This window comes from Saccostrea cucullata, unplaced genomic scaffold (assembly GCF_032062105.1).
Source record: "Saccostrea cucullata isolate Sc308-1 unplaced genomic scaffold, CSIRO_AGI_Scuc_v1 ctg231, whole genome shotgun sequence".
Taxonomy (NCBI): Eukaryota; Metazoa; Mollusca; class Bivalvia; order Ostreida; family Ostreidae; genus Saccostrea; species Saccostrea cuccullata.
The window spans coordinates 96495-124353 of NW_026926599.1; the positions used below are offsets into that span (position 1 = coordinate 96495).

Sequence of the window (27859 nt, forward strand, 5' to 3'; positions counted from 1 at the left end):
TTTATTTCTGTTCTTACTGGCAGGCAGATGCATGATAAACGAATTAATTATTTCACCTTGTAATTCTAATCCAAATTTTATTCAATTTCAAGGAATTGATGATCCTAGATCCTTACTTAGAAAATGAACTAAACAACTGTTAGCATGTACTGAATTTATTTTATAAAATAAAGTTTCTATTTTAATTCATTTCTCGTTAATTTCTCTATACAAAACCTTCTTTCTTAGGAAACAATTTAAAACAGAACAAAAAAATCAAAACATAATATTACATTTATTTCAGTACATGATTAATATATTAAAGTTATATTCACTATCTGTATAAAATTTAACTGCAAAATTTTTAACTGCAAAATCCTCAAAGAAAAGGATTTTAATCAACAGAAAACCTTCTTTTGCTAAATATGAAATCTTAACCATGACGGATTGGAGTCTTGGTTAAGATTTGGGTCTCCCGCGTGGCGCAGTTGTTACAGTGTCTGTTCTTTTGTCGCAAAGTGAGGATTTTATCGAGTTCGATTCCCATTGCGGGACGCGGAGACCTGTGCATCGGATGGGACCGTGTAAAGAGTGGTCCTAAATCGCATTATTAGCTGTCACGAAAAGATTCCTCACTGCTTAATGGCCGTAAGTGCCGAGTAAATGACAAATTTGCAGCTGTCTACTATCAAGTGGTTATACCTCCATATGAGTAAATCATCTTGAAAGGGACATTAAACAACAAACAAAGACGAATTGGGAGTTATCATTTGATTTTTTTATTCTGAATTATGACTTTTTCCTTTGGCCTTTTGACTGTAAAATAAACATAATATCCAAAAAAGATCCAAAAATATATTGTTAAAATCCTTGTTTACGACGTTTTCAATCTCACAACAATAAGCTATGACGTCTCAACTGCTCAACTGTGACGTTATGTAGCCTATGACTGCATGAGAAATAGACAGAGGAAAAGGGAAAATCAAAGAAAAATGTTATAAAATAGAAAATTCAATGTTTTGTACTTGAATATGGAATTTATTTCACTCGTGAGACAGGATATTTTATATTTTCACTCGTGCTTTGCACTCGTGAAAATATAAAAAGATCCTGTCCCACTCGTGAAAAAAATTCCATATTCAACTACAAAACATTGAATATCCCCTATCTATTGAATATTTTACTATAAGGAATTGAATACCTTAATGTGATTAAATGTCGTTTTCCTCCAATAATCTGTCTTTGCTCATAAGTGTTAATTTGCCAATGCAGAAATAACTGAATACGTACAAATGAAGTGCATTACAATTTTCAATCGCCTTTATGGTAGTTACATTCTTTATTATAATAATCTAAGCACTGACTAAGCTCTATTCTTGAAATGAAAATCCCAACTACACGGACTGCTGACACCACTTAGGGGTTGCTCTGGAACCGCTCTTTGAGTGCTTTTTATCAGGTTAAGACTGGCTTACAATGTACATGGGACGTACACCGTGTAACATAGTTCAATCGGTATTCGCGTCCTTCACGTGGGCTTTAAAACATGTTATGAAACCTTCAACATTTTCTTGTGACTTTAGAGCAGGCTTTCTTGAGTTTCATTATTTATAACAAGTTTGTAAATTAATAATATTTTTTTTCATACAGATAAAGCTCTAATGCTTGTCATCTTAATTTCATCTGGGCAAGATATTCCTAATCCAGACCTAAATAACACGGGCACCATAAAAAATCATACAACAATTGTATGCAGCGACAACAGCATTCTTGGCAGAGATAGGAACACAGCAGCCAAATATGACTTGCAAGCGTTCTTGAAATAATCATTAATGATCATCAATTTAATATCATTTATTTTTTCCTGCTTACTTTTTATTTTTAAACATATGTATCTGTTTTAGATACGCAATGTGTTGATTCATGTTAAGAAAACATAAGTGCACTTCAAGACAAAACTTGATTTTATTAAGCATGATCAATTTTTCTGTAGCAGCGTGAAAGAAGATGATATTTTTTTTAGCGATTTAAAACAATTTGTTTGTCATATATATTTGTAATTTTTTTTCAGAATATTAACATCGATTAAAAATGTACCTATTATGTCTTGCGAAATGTGATAGTCTTTTCTCTTTAATAAATAAAATCTCAATTTACTTATTGTGAGTTATACGTAATTTTAGAATTGAAATGTTGAATTTTTAAATTGTTTTCCAAGAAATGAAGTTTTAAACTGAACTATGACTCTCCTATAGAAGTGGACAGGCTTTCGCCTATATCTACTATTCTTCAAAAGCCTTTCCGTTTTGATTCTGGAAAACATAATATACAACCGATGAGGGCCTACACATCAACTGACATTTTGATTTGAATATATCTGAATGTATGTATTAGGCATGTTATATAAAAATTCTTCCATGATTATTGCTGAGATCAAGTACATTATTCTCCAATAAATCACAGATGTCATCAAAATTTTGATTGGCTTGTTAAGTATTACAATTCTTCATGTGATGTCAACCTGCGAGTGGACTCGTAAAAACATTTAAATATTATTTTAAACTGAACTATGACTCTCCTATAGAAGTGGACAGGCTTTCGCCTATATCTACTATTCTTCAAAAGCCTTTCCGTTTTGATTCTGGAAAACATAATATACAACCGATGAGGGCCTACACATCAACTGACATTTTGATTTGAATATATCTGAATGTATGTATTAGGCATGTTATATAAAAATTCTTCCATGATTATTGCTGAGATCAAGTACATTATTCTCCAATAAATCACAGATGTCATCAAAATTTTGATTGGCTTGTTAAGTATTACAATTCTTCATGTGATGTCAACCTGCGAGTGGACTCGTAAAAACATTTAAATATTATTTTCGTCAAACTGACCTTAACATAAATCATATCTTTGTTGGGGTTTGGTTGCCGTTTTGAGAATATAGCATTTTTTTTTATTTTGCATGTCCTCCCATTTAAAAAAAATCACATTGAAATTGCTGTAGTATGCTTAACACGCATTGGAATTTCGATCGATCGATCGAGAGAGAGAGAGAGAGAGAGAGAGAGAGAGAGAGAGAGAGAGAGAGAGATGTCAACAATGACGCCAATAGAAAGCTTCGCCTCCTATTAATTGAAATTAAACATTGGACTTGCTGTAGTATGCCATACACTTATTAGAATTTCGAGAGAGAGAGAGAGAGAGAGAGAGAGAGAGAGAGAGAGAGAGAGAGATGTCAACAGTGACGCCGATAGATAGCTCCGCCTCCTATTAACTAAAATTGAACATTGGACTTGCTGTAGTATGTCATACACATATTAGAATTTCTAAAGAGAGAGAGAGATGTCACCAAGACACTGATAGATAGCCATGCCTCCTATTAATATTGATCAGATGACCTAAAAACACTCTGGGTACATGTCAAATTCCGGAAGACAACAATGAAATATGTTTACTTCAATTCTTATACATAGCAATATGGCATTGCTTTTGTACAGAGTATTTACCTAATATAAACATGTATAAGTAGCTCTTTCTATTGCTTGTAATATATTTTTAATTCACTTCCTTTACTGCTTTGTAGAGTAGTGGCAAATAAATACAATATAGGGCGTTAAGTTCACCCATTTTGTTTTACATTTATATTTTTTATTTAATATTTCATTACCCGATGACTTCAGGATTTAGGTTTACGTTTATTTTTTTTAAGCGCTATCCCTTTCAGATGTAAAACTTTAAATCAATACCTAGTGCTTAAGACCTTTGGGCAGTGAGGAATTGTTTTCATGCTACCTTCACTTGGGACTTTTGTTAATACAGTCTCTTCCAAAAATCGATTTTCGCATACAACAGTGGTTTCGAAACAGCCACGTAATAATCAGCACCTACTATACCTCCTTATAGCATGCGCACTTTCAACCGCGTCATAGAATAGGACTTTGCAATGCAGTTAACTTATTTGTTGAAAGCCTACGTAACGCTGGCTAATTGGCAGTTTCGGCCCTCAGTCTTCTTTCTAATCCTTTCATTGACTAATCAATCGAGTAAATGGCATTTCAATGGAGAGTTTCAACCTGTGTTAGCAAGGAACAAAAGTTCTATTTTTGTAGAAATAAGCTTAGTTGTTTTGGAATTATAGGTACATGTGTCATCATTCATCAAATTCTTTTGAACTGTGTTTTCTGCTCATGTTTGAATTTTAACGTATCTAATCAAAGAGCTATCTTTTAATATATCTTGAAAGTAAATAGATCATGAGATTTAGGATAAGTCTGAATCACGATAACATTATCTTCCTCATGGTCAAACGTCTTTAAACCAATGTTCGTTTAACCGATTTTTCAATTTTCAGCGAATTCATCAAAAATATAACTGTTAAAGAAAATATTGCTCAAAATCTTAATATACCCTTTTATTATTTAAATCTAAATGTTTTCTGCTTGCTAAAAATGGTAAAAAAGTTTCTTTTTTTATATTTTTATTCATTTACCCTAGTGTAGAAATTTATGTTGAATTTTATTTCAAATGCAAAGTATTTTTCACCAAACATCCGTGCAGGGAGAGTATAAGTATATTTGTTCTTTATAAAGGAACAAAATTTTAAATGTAGCCTGGAAAACAGAGGATCAAAAGGAGCCAGAAAAACAGCTGATCAATGCCAGAGTTGAAGTTTGCAGAAATGGATGGGAATCAATGGGAATCTATTTAAATTTTAGAATATTTGATTGTCCATGAAATTCAGAAAAATCCCCGAAAAAATAAAAATAAATCTGATTTATGAATTGAATCTTTACCATTAATCTAATTTTTGTGCTTAAAAATGTGCTCAGATTCAAAATTTACAACATGCGCATATAAAATCCAACCTTTGTAAAAAAATAAAAATACGTGTACTAGCAATGAAAGAATTTGATTTGATTTATTCTCTTTAACCCTTTCTCCACCTGCAGATTTTATGTGATTTTTGAAACCTTTTGACAAAGCATTATCGAACTACTTCTAACTTTTTTATCCTAGAAATCTATATCAAAGTCAGATGTGAGATCAAAAAATTGAAAGATATATAAAGCAGCTAAGTAGCTTTAAAGTTTTATCTCATTAGAACTTTTTATAGGGGATCAAGGGGCAATTAAGTACAGAAAATTCATCCACGTTTTAAATACTTTTCAATATTCTTGCTTTTTACACAACAGATTCTAAAAAAAAAATAAAAGTACTGCCAAGAAGACACCAAAAGTGAAATATCCATATACCCTTAAGTTCAAATATTTTTAATGATCTTTAAGTGTTTGTTGAGTATCAACATTTCAATGGCAGCTAACTCTACTCGGGACTTTTGTAAATACCTTCTGAGTTTAAATCTTGGATGATACTTACCGAGTCGATAAAAAATGGGTAGCAACTATTCCTTCGCCAGGCACTGGGAACTTTGAAGCGAAAGTTGCAGGTCCTTTGGATGAGAACTTGAAACAGAGGCCAGTGTAATGGTAGGTGTTCGCACGATAACGATCCTTCACTTCACTGGCTCTGTGTCCTGAGTAAAGGTAAAAATCTAATGCTCTTCACTGGTTTATTGTGACGTCTATATATGAATGAATATTCTCCAATGGGACGTAAAACAACATACAATCAATCAATCTGGAAACTATAATAATATAAAAAGGAATACAAAAATACATTATTGCTGGTAGAACAAGGTGTTTTATTCAATGATATTGATTAGAATTTTTTTTTTAATCATTCTAATGGAATAATTCAACGCAGAGAGTTAAGAAAGATGGAAGACTGAAAATGATAACATTAAATTCTTTCATTGCTTAATTGAAATAATTTTGGATAAGACATCTGGTTTAACAAATAAAGGTTGGGAGAATTTCATCCAAAATATGAATGAACATGAATTTACATCATGTGAAATTGAATACAACACTCAACGTATGAAAACGTTAAAAACAAATTGTCGATTAATGTGTTCAAGTCCTGAATAATTTGAATAAAATTTGTGCTGATTCTGATGTTACTTTAGACCTTCCATTGTTTTATGATCCTAATATCCTATAGGACGGAAAAGCTTTTAAAAAAAAAAGAATCTTTTTGACAATAAAATTAGATATATATTAATGATGTTTGGTCTCCCGATAGATGACACTTTTTAGAATTAAGAATGCTTTTGCAATAGAAATTATCAAATAGATATTTTTTATAATATTCTAGCTTAATCAATTCAGTTAAAGGTTGGATAAAGAAGAGGAATTTTGAAACAAATTTACAAAAATAAGAACCTCAACCCCCTTAGTAGGTAGGAAATGACCTTGAACCACATGGGATCAGATTCTGTCATGCAACTACAAAAAAAATATTTGAGATAAATCAATATATATCTGAGACTTTTGTTTTCTGCCAAAATGGTAAATCTCTGCCGCCAGACCTTGTCAGACCTTTTAGTGAATCATCGATTGGAAGATTTAATATGAGCAAGAGGACTATAGAACATTTTAAAATGTTTTGATTAGGCTGTGGTGGTGGTAAGTATATGGAAGGGAAGGATTTTGCAATTTCATGACAAGTATATGTGTCCTCATTTATCAAATCCTTTTGAACTGATTTCTGCTTTTGTTTGATATTTTAAAGTACCTATTCAAAGAAATATCTATAAATAAGCGAACAGACCACGAGAATAGAGATAAGTCGGAATAAAGGTTACGTTATCATCCCAAGGCTAAACGTCTTAATTTGTAGCAGTGGTCGCCTAACCGATTTCCCCTTACTAACACACTCTTTTATCTGTCCACCTGTTTTTAGATTAGACAAGAGGCCCATGGGCCTTATAATTTACCTGAGCATTATGCAACAACTTTCCAGCGATTTAATTCGCTTCATGTTTTAAGCAAGATGCTATGGCATTCACAATTTTGAAAGAGGCACAATTTTATCATCATAACAATACACTTAGCAGATGCCTAGTTTGTTTACTTAATACCCATAGGCAGGGTGGGGGAACAAAAAATGCATTTCAAGTAATCAGTAATCAACAATAATCAGTTATGCCCCTATCACACATGAACCCCTGACCCTTAAGCTTAGATCCACACATTGTACAATTTTTGAAAAGACACCCTTGCTTTTCAAAAATATTTGATAAAACCAAGGAGCAGATCTCAAACAATTCGTCCCGTTTCAGTATATAAGTACACCCCCTTATGGTACATCTGACCCTGGGGCCTTGAAATTCACAATTCTGGAAGATTAGGGTCCTTGCTCATCATAACTACATAGGTAGTTCATCTGCTTAATACCGAAAGGCAGAAATTTTTTTTCGAAGAATTAATATATTTTCACTATATAATCAATAGAGCCCTACCCTATCACTAGAACCCCTTAACCTAGGGCCATAAAATCAAAATTTGGAAGAGGTATTTTTGCTTATCATAACTATGTTCTTAGTTTATATAAATCCTAGGAGCAGAAAATATTTTTTTTCAAAGAATTCATGTATTTCCATTATATAATCAATAGAGCCCCACACTAACACTAGAATCCCTGACACTAGGGTCATAAATTTTACAATTTTTGGTAGAGGCACTCTTGCACATCATAACTATGCACTTAGTTTATTGAACACTCAGGAGCAGAGAAGATTTTCAAAGAATTCATGAATTTTCACTTTACAATCTATGGATCCCCACCCTAACACTAGAACCCTGACCCTGAGGCCATAATTCACAATTTTGGTAGAGGCACTCTTGTTCATCATAACTATGCACTTAGCTAGTTTATTCAATACCCAGGAGCAGAGAAAAAGATTTTCAAAGAAATAATGCATTTTCACTAGTATATACTAATTTAGCCCCACCATAGCACTGGAACCACAGACCCCGGGGTAATAAATTTCACAATTTTGGTAGAGGCACTTTTGCTTATCATAAGTATGCACTTAGTTTATTTAATACCCAGGAACAGAGAAAATTTCACAATTTTGGTAGAGGCACTTTTGCTTATCATAAGTATGCACTTAGTTTATTTAATACCCAGGAACAGAGAAAAAGATTTTCAAAGAAATAATGCGTTTCACTATATACTTATTTAGCCCAATCCTAGCATGAGAAACCCTGACCCTGGGGCCACAAATTTCACAATTTTGGTAGAGGACTCACTTCTGGTTACAATCATGCAAACACTTTAACTGCTTGATGTCCAGGAGTAAAGAAGAAGATTTTTAAAGATTGCATTAATTTTAGAGGTTTTTGCCCCACCCCAAGGCCCCAGGGGACAGGGACCATGAAATTCACGATTTTTGTTACCCTTTACCCATAGATGCTTTGTGCTTTGGTTGAAATTGGTTCAGTGGTTGCAGAGAAAAAGCTGAAAATGTTCAAATGTTAACGGACGACGCGCAACGCACGACGAAGGACGAAAAAACAGATAGCTAAGATGTTAAAAACATGAACTCAAACTAAACGAATTTTATTTCAGAATTTATCTTTTTTAATTAATATGAGATAACATGATTACTAAACAAACACTTTCCTTTTATATGACAACCATATCTTAATATTACTGAGAATAGAACAATTCAATTAAAACAATGAATATTCATTTTTTATTATTAGTTATTGACAGAGTCAGGTGTGTAGGTTATTTTAAAAGAATAAAATAGTCATTGACTTAGCTAAATTTGAAAATAATAATCAGTGTCAATCACATTTTTTTTTTTCAAAATCCTAATTATTGATTGTAACAGTCTTAAAATGTTCGCTGGAAACACTTCCTGATACATGTATATTCCATGAAATTACTACCAAGAATTCAGCAACCCTGCAGTCATGCAGACGAACACAAACATAAATGCACAAATGTAACAAACTTTCTTTCAACAATTTCTAAAAAAAAATGTTTAAAAAAACATCCTATTCATATTATGTACCAATATTGGTTGAATTACGTTGGACCTCTACAAGATATTTCTTTTAACTTGCATACTGGTAATTTTACAATAAGGAAAATAATCTATTTTGCAGGTTCAATTGAAAAAAGGATCGATATCTTTTAAAACGTGAAATAGATAAATTACCAATAGGCCGTATCACTCAATGAGATCTTAGGTCTACTGGTGGAAGACCAGACGCGATTTTACGATGGTAAGTCGTCCGTTTGTTTCCCTGACTTTCTGTCTGTAAACAGTTTTTCAAAATGTTACTTATCCTGCAGTTTTGATCTGATTTCAATTTAACTCGGCAATCATCTAGATAACACTGAGATAGATGACTGTGCATCGGTTTTAGATTTTGATGAACAGTGTTGCCATGGTACCATTACATAAATTTTATGTATACTTTTAGAATCTGTATTCTCCTACAGTTCTGGTCTGCATGGTTTCAATTTTACTTGACACACGTGTAGACTACACTATAAAACATAATTCGGTATATTGGGTTTTGATATCCATGAGAGTTGAAGCCATGATTACAAAAAAGAACTTTCTTTGAAATATTTCTTAAATGCCAATCTTACTAAAAGTTTTGGTCTTATATTATTATGCATTGGCATGCAAGTAGCTAACACTTAGATACATAATTCTCTTATATGTTTTTTTTTTATTCTATGAGGCTTTTTCTGTGGTTATTAGGAATAAAAAAAACATGAGATATTTTCAAAATGCTTATCATCTTATAGTTTTAACGTTATTGCATTACACAGTGGCATAGAAGTAGTATACACTAAGATACATAATTCTGTGTATCGGTATTTGATATCAGTGAACGAAGTTTTTATGTAATTGAAAAAAATCTTTGAAATATTTTTTTTAAAAAAGCTTCTGTTTTCTTAAATTTTGTCTTAAATCAGTACATCGTAGCACACAATGAGACGATACTATTATTATTATTTGTTTTTGATTTGGATGAAGAGTGTTTCCGTGGCTACTAAAAGCAGAAATATCTTTGAAATATTTTCAAAATTCCTCTCCTCCTAAACTTTCTGTCTAATTTTAATCAAACGTTGTTTACAACTAGACAACATTAACAGCGAGCGTTCTGAAGCGATTCTTGCATAGCGAGCTCAATAGATTGGAATAGATAGAATATATTAGAGTGAAATCTGAACATGAGTCAGGCAATTATTTTGTGAAACAATCCCAGAATTCCTTTACTTCCCAATTTCCTTTGCACGAATAAATAATAAATAATAATAAAGTAAAGCATAAAAGGCTTCCAGTTTGTAAAAATATTTCAGAGAAACAAAATGTAACTCTCAACTTTTCAACCACCAGGTCTTTAGCTTCAATCAGACGCTCGGCTGTCTCTGTAAGCCCCAACTAGCTCTGTGACGTCGTATGACGTCACGAGATATCTCGTGCGGCTTGATGTTTGAAGTTGCTTATCAGTTTTCAAGTGTTGTTGATGGTACAACTGCGCTCGCCCCAACAGTTACACCGTAAAACATATCCATAATTCTTTGAAGTCGATGAACAGTTTTAACCATTGTTACAAACAATAGAATTGATTTGAAATATTCTCAAAATCCTAAATATAGGCAATAATTCTTGCCAAAAAGACTAGTTCGTCATATTTAAAAAAATTTGTTGTTCCAAAGTTTAATTAAAATGTTTTTGTTTAGAATATGAAGTAATCAAGCAGCAATGGAGTTGCACAGGGACAGGAAATGTAGAGATTATCGCTTCAACGATGAGTGTACTCTTGATTTACATAAAAAATGCAAGGGCATAGACATTTTGTTAACAATTTGTTATATTGTTAACAATATTCAATATTGATACAAGTCACGTGACAAAGAGCAGATACGTGCGACATAACTGTTAATAACTACGGCCTAGCTATATCACATTTTATACAGGTATTCAGTTGCTTCGTTAATTTTTTTTTTCAAGTAGTAATACATATTAAAGCAAATGTCACATTTTCCATATCGGTTCGTAACAAAGCCGAGAGCCCTTTTTTGACTAAACTTGCATGAATAATACATCTAAGGTTGTACACTACCAGATGTGCTTCGGATGCTGAATCTGACTAATATTTTCCAGTTGAGTGAAAAGGTTTATGTTTTGGTGCAGGTCTCATTTCCAAGTAACTGTAAGCCCTTTCTTGACAAAACGTGGATGATACATCCAAGGATGAACATTACCAGGTTTGCTTCGGATGCTGAATCTGACCTACATTTTCCGGTTCAGTAAACAGGTTAAAAGTTTTTGTGCAGGTTTCATTTCCAAGATACTATGAGCCTTCTTAGGATGCATACTACTAGATAAGTGAACAGATTAAATTTTTTGATACAGGATCTATTTCCAAATAACTATTACCTATTTAATGATTAAATTTGCATGAATGATACATCTATGGTTGCATTCTGCCAGGCTGGCTTTAGATGCTGAGTCTGACGTATATTTTTGTTGGGATGAGTTAAGAGGTGAATTTTTTACGCAAGTTTTATTTCTAAGTAATTATTAGTTCTATGTTGTGCAAACTTGCATGGCAAACTTGCCCAAATGATGCATCAAGGGAGAAAAAATCTCAATCAAGCTTCAGATGCCAGATTTTAATCACATTTTTGTGATAAAGATCTAGTTTGCAGCTTTTCTATATGCCTGTTCCAAAGTATCAGATCAACATTGTATACATATTGCATTTTTAATTATACACTTTTTGCTTGGTAATTGTGTGAATTTGCCTTATTTAAAGACAACATTTGTTGAGATAAACTCTGTAATCTCTAATTACCTATGTTAAATCCACGTTTGAATGCTTACTGTTTTAGTTGTAGAGTACCGTCCATGCTAAATTTTTAATGTGGGATCTAAATTAATTCTTATTTTGTCAATTGCATCTTTATTTCCGGTACTCTACAATGACTGTCATCTGACTGAAATGACTGTCTGCCCGAAATTTGAATTACTTATTTGTAAAAATGAATTTAAGTGACAAAAATGTTTTTCTTACATTTGTATGTTAAGTACTTTGAACCAACGTCATGTCCTCTAAACTTGTATTTTATTCGCTCTTTAGCTTATTGGTTAATATGAACGTTCCTTGCCATGATAGCACAACAACGTTGGACGAAAATTGGTTTTAGGTTCTTAGGGGAGCAAATTTGTTCATGCGCAACTTGATTTTTAAATAAGCTAAATTATGAACTCTACTCAAAATACTGAAAAATACTCTTCCTGTATCATCTCTCTAATCATGTTATGTGGAGAAATCCACTGAAATCCTGGACCTTCAAACGCCAACGTTACGTAAAATACTGACGGATTACACTTCCAGTGCTTCAATCAAAAAGGAATGTACATTGTGCATTTAAACATGAAGTCTTTTTTTTACCAAAAATTTCAGAACTACGAACTTTGCTACATAATCGAAGGCCACAGACATAGCAGTCAGTGAGTCAAGGCTAGATTATTTAGTATTTGATGTGGAAATTAATATTGAAAATTATCATTCTCCACGACGTTATCGGAATAGAACAGGGGGTTGATTTTTTATATATAAATAACAAGTAATCCTCCACCCAGCTGGAAGGTATAAACAACGATAAAAACCACGAGTCACTCTGGATTAATCTATTTCTACCAAAGACCAAACCAATTCATAATTGAGTGTGCTAAAGACAACCTTTCTTGTCCAGTTTTGTGGAGTATTTTGAATATAGTCTTTAAATGGTACATGTACGAGGTGACTGCGAAAACATTTTAACGAGATTATAACATACATTTTAGAATTTCAAATAAGAACAATATTCCTAAATCATATAAAGTTAAAGATGTTTTGTATCATTTTGACCTAAATCATTTTATAGATGAACCCATAAGAACAACAGACTGAACCTCAATTATATGATATAATTGACCTTATCATTACCTACAAATAAAGAAAACATTTCCCAGTGTGGAATCATACCCATTGATCTGAGTTAGTTCACGAGAATCTCAAAAGGTCAACTTTAATAACATCGACTAATTACTATACGGATTTAAAGCATGGAAGGCTTTTCAATATACATGTACTCTCAAAATGGTCTTAGATGAAGTAGCACCGGCCAAATATGTAAGACTAAAACAACGAACTGAACTGTGGATAACATCATCCATCCTCGAAGAGATACTTTCCGTTATTCATTCTGAAAAACAAAACAGGAAGAACATTACAAATGCTTCTGCAAAATCAGAAATGAAATACAAAGAAACGTTAGAGCGACAAGGTCTAGTAAAATCGAAGAAAATCAGACTAATTCGAAAATATTATGGCAGACTCTAGGAGAACTTGGTCTTAAAATGACAGGATAGCAGGAATGCTAATCCTTATTCTAACCCTTACCCTGCAGCTTTTTTCTCAATGTGTAAATTCTTAGAAACTTTCGATATTTAGTTTTGCCAAATATCCATTACATATTTTAAATTATTGTTTTCTTTCTTTTATTTATCTATTTATTTGCATCCTGCATTCAATAAACTATATAAAAATAGATGTAGATCGATACCACTCGTATTTGATAGGTTTCCTTTAAAATTTATTTTATTATGTACTAAAACATAAATGGATTAGCCAGGAGGCATAGCCTATATAATCTCTCTCCACAAGAATAAGACATGCAATATTTACATATATAATCAATAAGATATACTTAGATAACACTAAATTGATGGGAAATAAAGCAGATGTTAATGAATACCGGCTTATGAGCAAATGAGCGGGAACAAATGTTAAGTGGGGGAATACAGCACATTATATATGAAGATAGTTCGTCCTCTTATTGCTCAAGTGCTTCATTATCTGTAATTCTAAATGTTCCATGTGGTGTTTTGTACGAAAGCCCTGAAGGTTCATTCGAGATTCGAGTTTCAAAATATCGAAATTCGAGTTTCGAGATTCAAGATCCAAAGTTACCAATCAAAAGCGGGTTTAACATTTGATTACCCCCCCTTTATTACATTTATGTTTATTTTACTATCAAGAATTCGTTTAATATAATCATACCATATGGGTCGTTTGGTTGAATTATAATGGAAGAGAGAATGTTATTAATATAAAGAGGATATTTAAATGTTTACTGGATTTTGGATCGGCAAGATATACGTCAATTTATATTATAGCTTCTTGAATATTAAATAGATTACATATATCGGAGTATATATTTTTTTTGAATTATCTACCTACTGAACGTACATTTTATGTATTTTCTCTATAAGGAAATACACAGGTACTTGTGGATAGGACCCCCCCCCCTCGATATTAAACCTCAAGGCTTTATAACATTTAAGCATTTTTAAAAATCTTTTACAAAAAATTCATGTGTAAAATTAAAAAATATGCACGTGCCATTTTTAATTTAATTAAGTGTAATCAAACAGATTAAATAATTTCGTGTATAAGATATAAGATCGGGTATCCTCGCAAACTGTTGGTCCGGAGTTAACACGTGGCCCTTGGTCCAACAGCATCGTGTTTACCCCTTGCTTGCAAGGATGAAGATAGGGTAATATCTCATAGAATTATTGATTAAAATACGAGTGCCAAAAGTGTAAAAAAAAATGCTTTATTTTGAATGTCTGAATGCAGACAAAAAAGGACATGCAATATGATGATATTAACTAAAGCCTTTTTTCTTATACAAGTTAGGAGTTATTTTAGGTACTGTTATTCATATTCGGAGATTCAACTCAATACGTTTTGATTTCATATCTTATGCAAGCCCATCATGGGTGCAGTTCATGCTAACAACTTGTTGTAAAATCATAAATTAATAGATATCTGATTAGGAAAAAGCAGAAAATTAAAACCTACCAACAACCATTAACACAAAGTATAAAGTAAGTTTTTTAACCTTTATTCATGATTTTAATGTTATAAAGAACCACGCCTCAATTACCCATCTGCACATTCTAAAACAACCAACAGATTTTGATCTGACACCTATTTTGGGTCTCACAATCCAAAAAAAGGATTCTGACAATATCATCATGTGGAAGGCGGGGGTATCACTTAGTGAGCTCATAGCTCACGTAACTCTTGTTTTGAGTGTGTATGATTTGTAAAGAAGTTTTTACGTGTAATATTGTGCGAAGTATATATAATGGAAAGGACTGGTCTTACATTAATTTTTCATACTTGTATTTTTCTTCAGTATGACTGATTGATTGTATATTGTTTAATGTCACTCTGAAAAATTTTTTCACTCATATGGAGACGTCACCGTATGCCAGTGAAGGGCTTCAAATCTAGACTTATACATATGTACTAGGCACTTAGGACCATTGAGCAGTGAGGGTTCTTTATCATGCCAGAATGAACCATGACAAGGGACGTACGTTTTTAAGGTCATATCCGAAAGACCCGTGACTTTCACTTTTGGTGACGAACGCTTGGTGAAGTAACAGTCACTGCCTTTTGTTTACGTCCTAGGTATGAGGCGGCGCCGAGAACGAGAATCAAACCCGGGTCTCCCAACCACAAAGCGAACGCTCTACCACTAGGCTACCGTGACTGGTGCTTCGGTATAAAGAAATGTTACTAAAATAGAAAGCATTGTTCTGCTTTTGAAATTAAACTATCTAAAAAATATACACAGAGCTGAGTAAAAGGATGGAATGAAACAAGATTTAAACTGAGGTACAGTGAACACTGAGCAACCACGTTATAGCACGCCTCCCATATAATTATATTGATAAATGCTTTGTCTTGGAGACCAGGCAAAGAGCCGCAGATCAAAATGTGAAAGACGAGGTGCAAAATTGCATAATTTAAAAAAATCTGTTAAAACATCATTAAATTTTATCCAGAGGTATCGAATGAGTTGCAAAATAGTAATGGCGTTTTTTATGCCACTACAATCTCAACTTCAGTCCCTAAGGAGTCATTATTCTATGGGGGTCAGTTTTCTTCACTTTGAATAAACAAATAATATACAATTATTGCTGGTTTTTGAGGTCAATACAATGATTTAGCCATCTGAGGAGTACAATATTCACCGAGCCCGAAGGGCGAGGTGAATATTGTACTTCGAAGATGGCTAAATCATTGTATTGACCGAAAAAACAGCAATAATTGTTTTATTATATGATTCATTGATAAAATGATACAGCTCAGTAATTGTTTGCATTTTAATAATTCCTAGCCAAATACAATAGAGAAAAGGATTTTAAATGTTAATAAACCTTACCAGTCGAATCAACTTGAAATGTTTTTATAAATTTATTTTAGTATCCATGAAAGAAATATATAATGTCAGTCTTTTTTATAGATAAATTTTGAAAGGAATGAGTATTATCAGGGAAAACTGACTGCCAAAATATAAAAGAAAAACTTGTTGTTCAGTAAAAGTGTTGGGGGGGGGAGGGGGGCTTCCCTGCATCCCCTCTTTCCACCCGCACCTAAAATATATATTTGCTTATGTTTTGGTCACATGTAAATAAAAACCATAGTCGTTTAAATAGCTTTTTTAAACAATATGTTTCAATTTGGAATTTCCTAATCTATTTTTAGATCAATGTAGAGGAAATAAAGCCTTGTATTGACTTGGAACATCACATGCAGGTCAATACAATGTAATATTTTTCTAACATAGTTTGATCTCAGCCAATCAGAGAGATGGAAATTATTCAATCATATAATAATATGGATGATGACGTCTTTTCTATAGACCAAAGGGTAATTTTGGACGTCGAATTATGTCAAGAGGTAATATTTCGACCTTGAAAAAAGACCCACGGCCATTATCCTATTGGGGCCATTTTTTGTCTTTACACCGGCTTTTTGGTTGCAAACAGATAAACTGAGAGCCCATGGTGCAGTAGCTGGCACAAAAAAGAATCCCTCACTGCTTAATTACATGCCGTTAGTGCAAAGTGCAGAGTAAGTTTCGCTTAACTCTGCTGTAAAGTGGTTGCTTTACAGAATGAATGAAAAATTCTAGAAGTGTCATTACATTGTATAATTGTGTTCAGCAGTTGATCAAACAAGACTATCAACAGTCTTGTTTAAAGTCATCATTCCGTAAGTTCTGTGGTCGAAACCATTATCTTGTCAGCAAATTCAATTTATCATTGAGTCAAATGCTGGCTGAAGTTTTTCATACTTATTGTTAGTCCAGTATTTACACACGACGGATTTTTTTCGCTTATTTCCCGATCATGACAAGGAGAATACGGCAGATGTGACCTGTCGGCAGAAATGCTCACTCCTTCATGGCACCTAATCCCATATCTTTAGAAGGTCCGTGTTTTCTCTGCAAAATAAGAAGAAAATAAAAATGTAGGATATTGTTGATTACACGGCTGTATTCCATTTGAAGAACGCGTCCTGTCTTTGATTGGTGCAGATTAAAACGAAAACATTTAATTATGAGCTCATTTCCATTTCATTCCAGACTTTATACAAGTATTGACTTTTGATGAGGTCTTCAAGTGACCATACAGACCTGGTCCAGAATTGGTTGACCGAAGCCGAAGGCAGGTCTGTATAGTCACTAGTAGACCGAATTCAAATGTCAATAACCGTTTTATTAAATAATCAGGAATTTTATAACACTTTTGACACTTCAATCTTGTCTCCATAAAAAAAACGCCCATAATATAATTGTCACGACTTATTAATTAACTTCTAGTAGTTAAAAATTTAAAACAATATCATTTGACAATAAATACTCAACCATTTACTTTCAAAAGCAATTACTCTCCTTGGTACTGGCGTCTGACATGTTTACATTCACACTGACACACATCGTTCACGGAAGCTCAGTCGGTAGAGCGCTCGCTCTGTGATCGGGAGGTCGTGAGTTCGCATCTCAGCCGACCGACCTAATCGTTAAAATGGGTAGAAACTGTTCCTTCGCCATTCGCACGACACTTTGAAGTGAAAGTTGCGGGTCCTTCGGATGAGACCTTAAAAATCGAGGCCCCGTGTCAGCAGCAGGCGCTGGCACGATGAAGATCCCTCACTGCTCAATGGCCCTGAGTGCCGAGTAAAGGTCAAAATTTGAAGCCCTTCACCGGCATACGGTGACGTCCCCATATGAGTGAAAAATTCTCGAGAGGGACGTTAAACAATATACAAACAATCACACCGACACATGGTTTGAAACATTCAATCTGATTGGTCGAAAGAACTGTAAGCAAATCTAAGGTTGGTCATGAGGAAAAACCCGAATTAACCCCCAGAACGTCATATGAAGTGAACTCACTCTGAGATACATCTCAGGAACAGACGTCTACAGCAATCAGTGGGCACCAAAATTCCTGATCATTTAATCATAACTTATATTACATTTTTCAGGAATTTTTTTTTCTTCATCAACGAAACTTGTTAATTTTAAATCTTTCAATGACATTTTTATAATTGATTTTAATCCAAAATTATGCATACAATTTTATCAAGGAGCAATAAATTACAAGGGAATTGTCGACGCAATCGCTTGATATAACCCTCATTTCTTCTTTTATTTTATTTTTATCATTATTTTTTTTTTAAATCTTGATAGTTGAAGGTTATTGTTTGTCGTATGATAAAATGAGGTCATTTTTTCTGCAATATCTCAGACATATCTGTGGTGACCGAAATTGTACTTGAAATCTGTCATATATCAGTTTTTTTACCTGATATGTAAAAAAGGTAATGTCAGATATAATTTACATAACGTGAAAACATGATTACAGTTATAAGAAAAAAAATAAAAATAATATTACCGCAAAATTATTTTACAGTCTATCAAAAGATATATGAACGTGAATCAAATATTTTTAAAAAATGCTAATTGAATTCAATTTACATTTCCACTAATATGTGATATTGTTCATGTGCACAAAAATTGTTGTCGATTTGCAGTTGGACAGAAGACAGCTGGCGTAGTGTTGTGGTCGAGGACTTACTGATATGTCAGACAAGCAGAACATTAATCATTACTTTAATATTTTTGTCTGAAAATCTACTTTACATGAATAAAAAAGCATGTGGTGACTCCGTAGCATTTTGCTTGGAGCCACTTCAAGCGGACTTACCTCTTCAATTGAACAGACAGTAGTGTCGCTGAATTCGAATTTCTTAGAATTAATTACATTTACGGCCATGCTCCCTTTTTAAAGAGTACCTTGGAGTCTATTTGTACATTGTACATTGTACTCCTTCTTTCAAAAGATATTCAATAGAGTAACTCGATGGCAGAATTTCTATAATAATTTTGATAAGAAATAATTTCAAAATTTTCTCTGTGAAAAGTAGCTAAAACATTTTAGCATAGGAATCGATTTTGTTCAGGGGAAAACTATCACTGAAAATAAAGATCCCGGTTGTATAATATTATGAAGATGAAATATACAAAAAAATTATATAATATCAATTTAAAAATTAAATGAAGAGTTGGAGAACCTTACAATTAAGGTTTACATGTATAAACACTCCGCTCACTCATATGAAATGTTTATATTATTCTAAAGATGTTCCAAAAAGAACAGTATTTGTAAGGTATGAAATACAGAATTATACCATTGTTTGCAAGGCAATATTGGACAGCAAAGAAGGTTAAACTAAAATTAATTAATTAAATTAAATTAAATTTATTAAGGAATGCTAGATGATTTTAAGAGTTATCTTTCTTATCAGAGTATTGGAAAACCTCAAAATTTAAAGGTGCTGTATTAAATTGGCAATGAATATGTCACTCCCACTTGCCTACATATTTTCAAGGCAGTTACCTTCTAATTGATTGACGTTCGCTATCAGTCCCCTGTTGAGCTAAACATTTATAAAGGCTTGTTTTGTTGCAATACAATTCAAACCCTGCTCTCTGAAAAATAACATCAAAAAACTGTAAAGCCAATTGGTTAATTTTAGCATTCGAAAGGTATGTCTATTTCGTAAGTCTTATAATTTCAATTATTTAAATTGAATATAAATACTTGATTTTTTCATACAATTAAATTACCTCAATGCAGTGCACTATACATATGGAATTTCTTATTTTTTCCATTGACATGATATTGAGCGTGATTCAATTATTTATTATAAAGGCATGATAAGTTTTATAGCATTCTTTTCACAAAAAATACGACTGATATAAAATAGTATATTTCTAATTGTTTTAATATCGGTTTTCAGAAATATTTTTTATAACAATTTTCTATATCAATTACTATGTAAAAACTGTATTTGGCCATGGAAATTTATGGAGAAGCCTCTTCCCAACCGGGGTGTTCTACACCGCAAACTGACCGAGACGTTTTCGTAAAAGATTACAAGAATTTTAATTAAACCTTAGATGTCATCTCTTTGGCTTCAAGTATTTAAAAAAAAACAGTGAAATGTAACATTTTCTCCAGCTATTGCAAGCACATGAACTATTTTAAATGGAGGAGGAAGGGGTATAAGAATAGATGCTAGTTAGCTAAACAAAACACTTACTGAATATTCTTTAACGAATGTTCTTACTCGAAAATCCTACTTTGAGATGGGAAGGACAATTTTTTTTTTCGAGAAAAATATTTATTTGGAAAGATATGAAGATTGTCACTATATTGTAATAAAAAGTTTGAGAATAGGGGATGTGGATGAAAGCAGTCTTTCAGTGAAACTTTACTACAGTAAAATCTTATGTTTAAATAAATTAATAGGCCGGTCTTTCTAATGGAAAGTGCCTGCAACAATTCTTGTGAACATGTGTACGATTCATTTAAGATTTTTTATATGCTACTCAGAAGGAGAAATGAATAGATCTTTTTACTTTGGACTTTATGTCTGTTTGTTTGTTTGTCTGTGAGTGTGTCCGCATGTCTGTCCGTTGGATTTTTCGACGCAGTTTTCCTCGAAGCAATTACTTATCTCAGATGCTTGAAGTGTCAGCAAATTCTAAGTTAAGGCATATAATAATCATTATTAATTGACTCTGATGTCAATTTCCTTTTAATTCATGCCCCTGTTTGTACCTAATCCATACCACACTATCCTAAGCAAATACTTAGAGCAGTCATATTCAAAAATCGTAAGATAAATTTATAAAAAAAAAAAAAAAAAAATAGAGTGTCCAATATCTGTATAAAAAATTAAAGTGTCCAATATCCGTAAAAGTACTAAAGAGATTAAAACTTGTTTTTAAAATATAATAAAAGGCTTAGACACACAATTTATAAGTCATATGCATTTTTAAAAAGAAAAATTTCAAGCTTTTTCTTAAAACTTCCAACTGAATCATAATTTTTTTAGTACAAAGGCAGGGAGTTCCATAAAGTAGGCGCCGCTCTATCAAATCGTCTATTCCCATATCCCATAGTCCTCGTTGATGGCACCACTAAAGGACTTGATTATTCAGAGCGTATGCTACGAGAAGGTTTGTACGGCTCGATCAGTTCACTAATATAATTTTGTAGATTGTCTGTGGAGTGCTTTGAATACATAAACATGAGCCTTTAATCTAGTATCTCATTATGTTCGCTGTTTTGTTGTAAAAGTTCAAATTCCTTGAATTTCCGCATCTAAAAAATCGACAAATTTATCCGACAGATTTGATGCATTTTTACTTGTTGGTAAAACAGTTTTGGATTAATTTCTCATTAGTTTGCTTGCAAAGCTGATTACTGTTTAATCGTTTCCATACTATTAATTTGGATGAAAAATAGGCTGTTTGCTTGGCGAAAGTAAAGCGCTGTATTGTAAACACTTGTCTATGAATAACTCTTATGCACCGCAAAACTCGAAAATCTCCATATTCCAATTTGCGTTTTTCACGTTTTGTCTGTATCCATGCGTTTGAATATCACTTAGTATTCAGTCGCTAAACAGTGTTTGGGTGCGAGGCGGGGGAGGGAGGGGGGGGGCTAGTTCACAACAGAATTTCACACACGATCGTAATAAATATTCTTTACATCGATTAAAGGTGATGTACAGGGTGTCCCAAAACATATGTTACACTTTTAAACCGTTATAAAAATTTTATGCCTCAAGTTACAATTATGAAAATTAAAATATATAATAGCATTGTTATAATTTTTTTTGTAAAGCATACCGTTGCCACAATTTCCTTATTAATCAACAATATTTTTTTCTTTAGAATAACATATGTCATTTTACAACATGTTCCAAATGACGTCCATTGAAATGAAATTGTTTGAACTCAATTTCTGAAGTTTTTATTTACCAAGCTGAAAATATAACATATATTCTAGCAGTTTAACTTCAAATACCTTCACAAACATGTAAATTAGTATTCTGTTGAGGACTTTCATAACAAGATGTTGTTTTGTTATGTCACTAATGACTAAAGTATCAATTTAAGACCAATTGTAAAGTTTTACAATTTCTACCAGCTCTTCACAAGAAGGTTCCATATCAAAATATGATGACGTCATTAGGACATCATAATTACCTGACTCTTGAATAGAAAGTTCATTAAAGTTTGTCAGATAAAATGTATGCTGATACATTAGAATTTGACAAAATATTTTTGTGAATGCTATTAATTTGATAAAGTTATAAGTGATTAAAAGTGTAACATATGTTTTGGGACACCCTGTATGTAATACATGCTCAATTGAAAAATTCAGAGGACTTTAAAAATTGTAGACGTTCATTTTAAATTCTTATACCGTATAAGTAGAATTTTTAGCGAAGATCTTATTTTGGCATTATTAGCGAGGATGCAGAGATCGCTAAAAATGAATATCGCTAAAAATTAATTGCGTTTTATTTGCAATAGCTTATTTAATGTGCATTTTAAAATCGCTAAAATTACACCAAGCTAAAAATAAATTACCAGTTTTTAAGGACAAATCGCTAAATTTGCGTCTCGTTAAAGTTTCCACTTATACGGTAGTTCATTGATGGCATGGTTTTCCGTTTCCGTTGAGAAACAACACCGTATTGATTCTTTTATGATCACTATATGACATTCTTTTGGAATAACTAAATAAACTTTCATCGACCGCCGGAGGATGTTTTAAAATCTTTTTCGCCTCTTTGATTACGTTTAGAAAGCTTTCAAACTCCTCGCTACTTCGAAAAAGATTTACTGACCTCTTTATTGTTTACATGTAGTTGATACTCTACGAGTCCTTTATTATATACCTAATGTGTATCACCCAATTTTACTGTTGAATTTACGCTATCACGTGACGTCGTGATCCGATTTTCCAGATCACCAACATGTTGTTTTCTGAATCCATATCACCACTCTCTGAAACTGATGACGTAGTACGCAGAAATATGACGTTATTTTTCTTGCGCGTTAAAAAGTCCCTTGTTATTATGCTTTGTTTTATGGATAAATGTTATGCAATTGATCTCTGAGGTTTTCTTTTGCTATATTTTTCTAGTTATGATGTGGTATATAATAAATTTATCATTATAGCAGTAACTTGATCCGAAGAGCCGTATCACGTCTCGTTGACAGGCGCGGATCATCAGATCAAACTCGACGCTTCGCGTCTCGTTAGATCCGATGATCCGCGCCTGTCAACTCGACGTGATACGACCCTTCGGATCAAGTTACTGTTATAATAATATATATTTATCATCTAAAGTTTCGATATTTCTGCACTCGCAAGCATGATTCGTCTGTCGTTCGTTGTTTTCAAGTAAGATCGGACGCAAGCTTTTATTGACGTCAAGTTTATTCCGGTTCTTTCAAACCGCAACTGACGTTTTGAGAATCCTACGGTGAACCGTACGCGCATAATTTCCACGCATGTGGCATTGCTGTTGTGTTACCCGTTGTCACATGTGTCGCTAAGGCTGAGGGTAATAGAACAGATTGTTAACTGAGTCTAAACCAATCAGATTTTAGTACATTGCATTTAACTTGAAAGTATAATAATATATATTGTCAGTCTGTGCTAATTGATGTGTACAGACTTTAACAATTAAACACTCCCGATGAATCGTAAACATTGCTAATAACATAGCTCGTGTCCTGTTTACAAAAATGATTTATGTTTCACGGGTGTATTTAATTTGTAAAACTCTGTATTGAACACTGAGCACGGACTGACAATGCTAGTGAGGGTGTTTTACTTTCGAACATTTCTCCTTATTTTTTCTGGTTTTTTTTTCTGTTTCAATACACAGCAGAATTGTCATTTTTTTTTAAATATTAAGAATATTTTGTGAAAGTGCAAGGATGTGTCAATCCAACCCGTCCAAAAACTCGAATTTTCAATAACTTCCAGATAAGGATATATACATAACGAACAGTATTAAATCTCAGAATTCATTAAATAATACAAAATAGGAGCAGGGCAAACACTGACTTCCGAAACATAAGAGTTGGGATCGGGTGCCATGGAGGAATGAGCATCCCTTGCTGACCCGTCACACCCACCGTGTGCTCATTCCCATGATCAGGAAATGACGGAAGAATTCGTCTTCAATTCAGTGTATAAATAATGGACTAACAATTAGTATGAGATGACTCAATGATAAATTATATTTGCTGACAAGGTCATTGTATCGACCATAGATCTTACGAAATGATTACTTTAAACGAGACTTCTGATATTCTTTTTTCGTTAACAATTGCTTGTCAATAATTTACATCAATTTAGAAATTAAAAAGGTTTAAAAAGAAATTTATTATATGTTCGAGTGAAATGCTATTGCAATACATAAGTCTTAATATTAAAATATTAAACAGAAATATTGAGAAAATATGAATTTCAAATCTTTGTCTATGCACGTTAAAGATATATGACGTATGAGTTCAGATAACCAAGATTTTGCAAACAATTTTATCCAGAAGCAATTTTATACATTAAAATTATCTGCGCAATCGCCTAATCTATATTCTCTTTTTCTTTAATGATTATTTTTTTTTCATTTGAATTAACTGTTTTTCTTATGATTAAATGAGATCAGCCTTTTGCCTGAAATATGTCATGCACAACCTTATACAATATTTACTTAAACGGGTGATGTGGGATAGTATTTATCTAATTGGCATTAAATTACTTTCACTTCTATACAAAATATGCTTTTGTTGAAACAAAATACTATAAAAAAAAAATAGGGAAATATTTAGAATGTCGGTCAGTTTATCATTCCCTAAAAGCCCTACCTAGCCTTATCAAAAGTTTTCGACGTGTCAAGACATTCATACATGTACAAAATTCTTTCTCAATTTTTCAGTACATATTTTAGTCTGAATCTAAGTAGAACATTGTAGACTTCATGATTGCATGCATGCAATAATTTTTCTGATCTATCCTATTTCTATGGGTTGAAATATAAATTATCTCTATCCGTAAAATCATTTTGAATAATCAAAATATTTACATTATAAGTAAAATTTTTATTATATGTACATTTAGATAAAATTATAATGTGTCTTTTGAAACCTTCAACACAAGAAAAAATTAACCCCACTAATTGATAATTAAAAAAAATTGTGTTTTTTCAATAAATTTCTTTTGAAGGCCCTGAAACCACTCCCAGTCTCGTTTGAAGCAGATGGTAAATTGAAAAAAATTAAATAATCTTTGCTTATTTTCTTGATTACAGAAACTGACATGAAGCACCAAGGGATCTGCACGATCATAATCCCTATTATGATATCTTTTTTGGAAACTGAAAGATCGAGTGTTGCTGCATGCAAAATATCTGAAGTAGATGCTTTCATACATCATCAATTATTTAAGGACCTTATGCAGGAAGGAAGCGTCCAACTTGTTTATATTAATATAAGTTCATCTTCATTCCAAAATATGTCTCTAAGTGAAAAAGAATGGAACAGAGTTGTTGACTGGATATGGGTGACAAATGAATACAAACACTTTTTATCATATCCGATAGATATTGACATATTCACGTTAGGACTAATGGAAGATAATGACCGATCTTTAAAATTAAACATTAGTATAGATGATATATCAAATTGTATTAATCAGACATTGTGGATTCAAGTTTTTGAATATTTGTTCAAAACATGCAATGTTTCTGAAGGGTATTTTTGCCATAGATATTTTGAAAATCAAGATTGGAAATTAACTCTATTTTCTTTATCTCATGCTGCTATTGGTTATAGATTTCATTGCTACCAAAACAATAATACAGCTGTACCTATAATTGTTGAAAAGTCTGCTGTTATTTACATTACTATTGCAATTATTTTGCTTCTTTTTTCTTTCTATCCTTTGATTGTGTCGAAATCCTCACACGAGACTACAGTACAAAGACAACTAAGTGTATACACTGAAGCCGATTATCCATATACACCTCGTCGTATGTTACTTAATATCATGTTCAAAACTGGTGAAGTAGTACATGCAGAAAACATCTCACGAGGGCAAAAACGTGCGAATAATTTTTATAGTAGTGCTCGCTTATCTCTGTTGATTACTATAGTGATGGGTTGTGCATTTTTCGCCAAAATCATTGTAATCTGGAACTGCAGCAATTGTCTTCCACCAAATGCTCATATTTACAAGGAAGTATACGTTACGGATGGAGTTGTTGATGGCAACAAATTTTTATTTATATATCCCATTTTAATTTCTACATTTTTCAGCTTCATATTCTTAGTTTACTTTAACAACTATATATTATTAATTTCAGAATTTGATGATGAAATTCTTGTTATAGACTTTTTGTCGATTAAATTCATCCGTTGTATACCTGTATCAAATTATCTCAATCACAACGAAGAATCTGAATCGATAACGACGCAAGTTGTGCAAAGGTTTTCGTTGATGTGTTCTCTTTCTTTTTGGTGTAAAATTTACCTATTACCACTCATAAATGTATCGAAGCCTACATGCCTTTTCTATTTTAAGGTTCTATTTTCTCCTTTAATTTTTTTGTTTAATGTAGTTTTAGTAATTGTGTTTTCTTCACTTCCAACATTTAATCATATGTATTGTCTTGCTTTATCGTATGTTGTTCTCTTCTTCCCAAACCGTTGTAAGGGTTATATTAAAAACCATGTGTATGCTTTATCAATAGCTATCACTTTGATTACATTACTTTTGAGATTTGGGAGTGTGATATAGATTGGAATGAGTTTTTTTGTGCAGTTTTTAATTTATTTCATTATTGTTGGAATACCACACTTTTACTCAACACAACTTCACATTTTCCTTTTTCTAACAGCTATGTTTTCTTATATGAGCAAATTTTTCCTCGAATTCTTTGAACTTTACCGTTTGTTGCTTAAAAAGATCATAGAATTAAAAGGGACTAAAGAAATATCTATCAGAGATTTTGATGCAATTATAAGATATTGTTGTCCTGTTAAAACTGAATTGTTTTTTCTGTTTGCAAAGGTATTACTGACTTCATCTCTCCTTGTTATTATGTATCTTACGTTAACCGAAGTTAATTTTCTCGACAGTCAAAATTCCTTTGATTTAAACACATTCTTTATGTATGTATTTATACTACTTACCCCGGGAATACTCGAAATTTTGTTTTTTGAAAATAATGCTGATAAAGTAGAAAGAATGCATTATGACTTGGACGAACAAGTTAGATTGTTAATAAATGTACAGGAATCCGAGGAGAATGAACAGAACACTCAAGATAGAAATGAAGAGCTAGACGATGATAATTGTTCCTGTGATATAAAGTCCTGGTGCAAACAATTATGCCTTTGTTTTTGTGGATGTTTTGAAAGTCCGTATGATGGAGATGGAAAATGTACATATTGCTATAGCTTAAAAGAGGTATTAGACAAGGATAATCATACTTCATACCAAAAAATCCATTTTGACCTATGTAACAGACAAATGAATCATCAGGATGAATATACGCCCATATCACGAGTTATGTAAAATTCCGAGCATTGGCTATGGTACTTTTCTTTTTTTCTTATACAATATTTCTCGTTAAAAATTATCAATACGGCTATGTTTATCTTTTAAGATTTGCAATTATTTTACATTCTAAATATTTTT

At 32.5% G+C, this 27859-nt stretch overlaps 1 protein-coding gene across 1 annotated transcript; it reads left to right on the forward strand.

Annotated features, from left to right (window-relative positions):
- Window positions 1-19776: 19776 nt before the first annotated feature.
- On the forward strand, window positions 19777-27740 carry LOC134272200 (uncharacterized). The gene is made up of 2 exons (XM_062754448.1): window positions 19777-19830; window positions 25470-27740. The coding sequence occupies exon 2, from the start codon at window positions 25478-25480 to the stop codon at window positions 26954-26956; it is 1479 nt and encodes a 492-aa protein (XP_062610432.1). The 5' UTR covers window positions 19777-19830; window positions 25470-25477; the 3' UTR covers window positions 26957-27740.
- The last annotated feature ends 119 nt before the right edge of the window (window positions 27741-27859 follow it).

Excerpts from the sequence above, each read along its gene's own strand:
- LOC134272200 (XM_062754448.1), top strand. The coding sequence starts at position 25,478 with ATGAAGCACCAAGGGATCTGCACGATCATAATCCCTATTATGATATCT.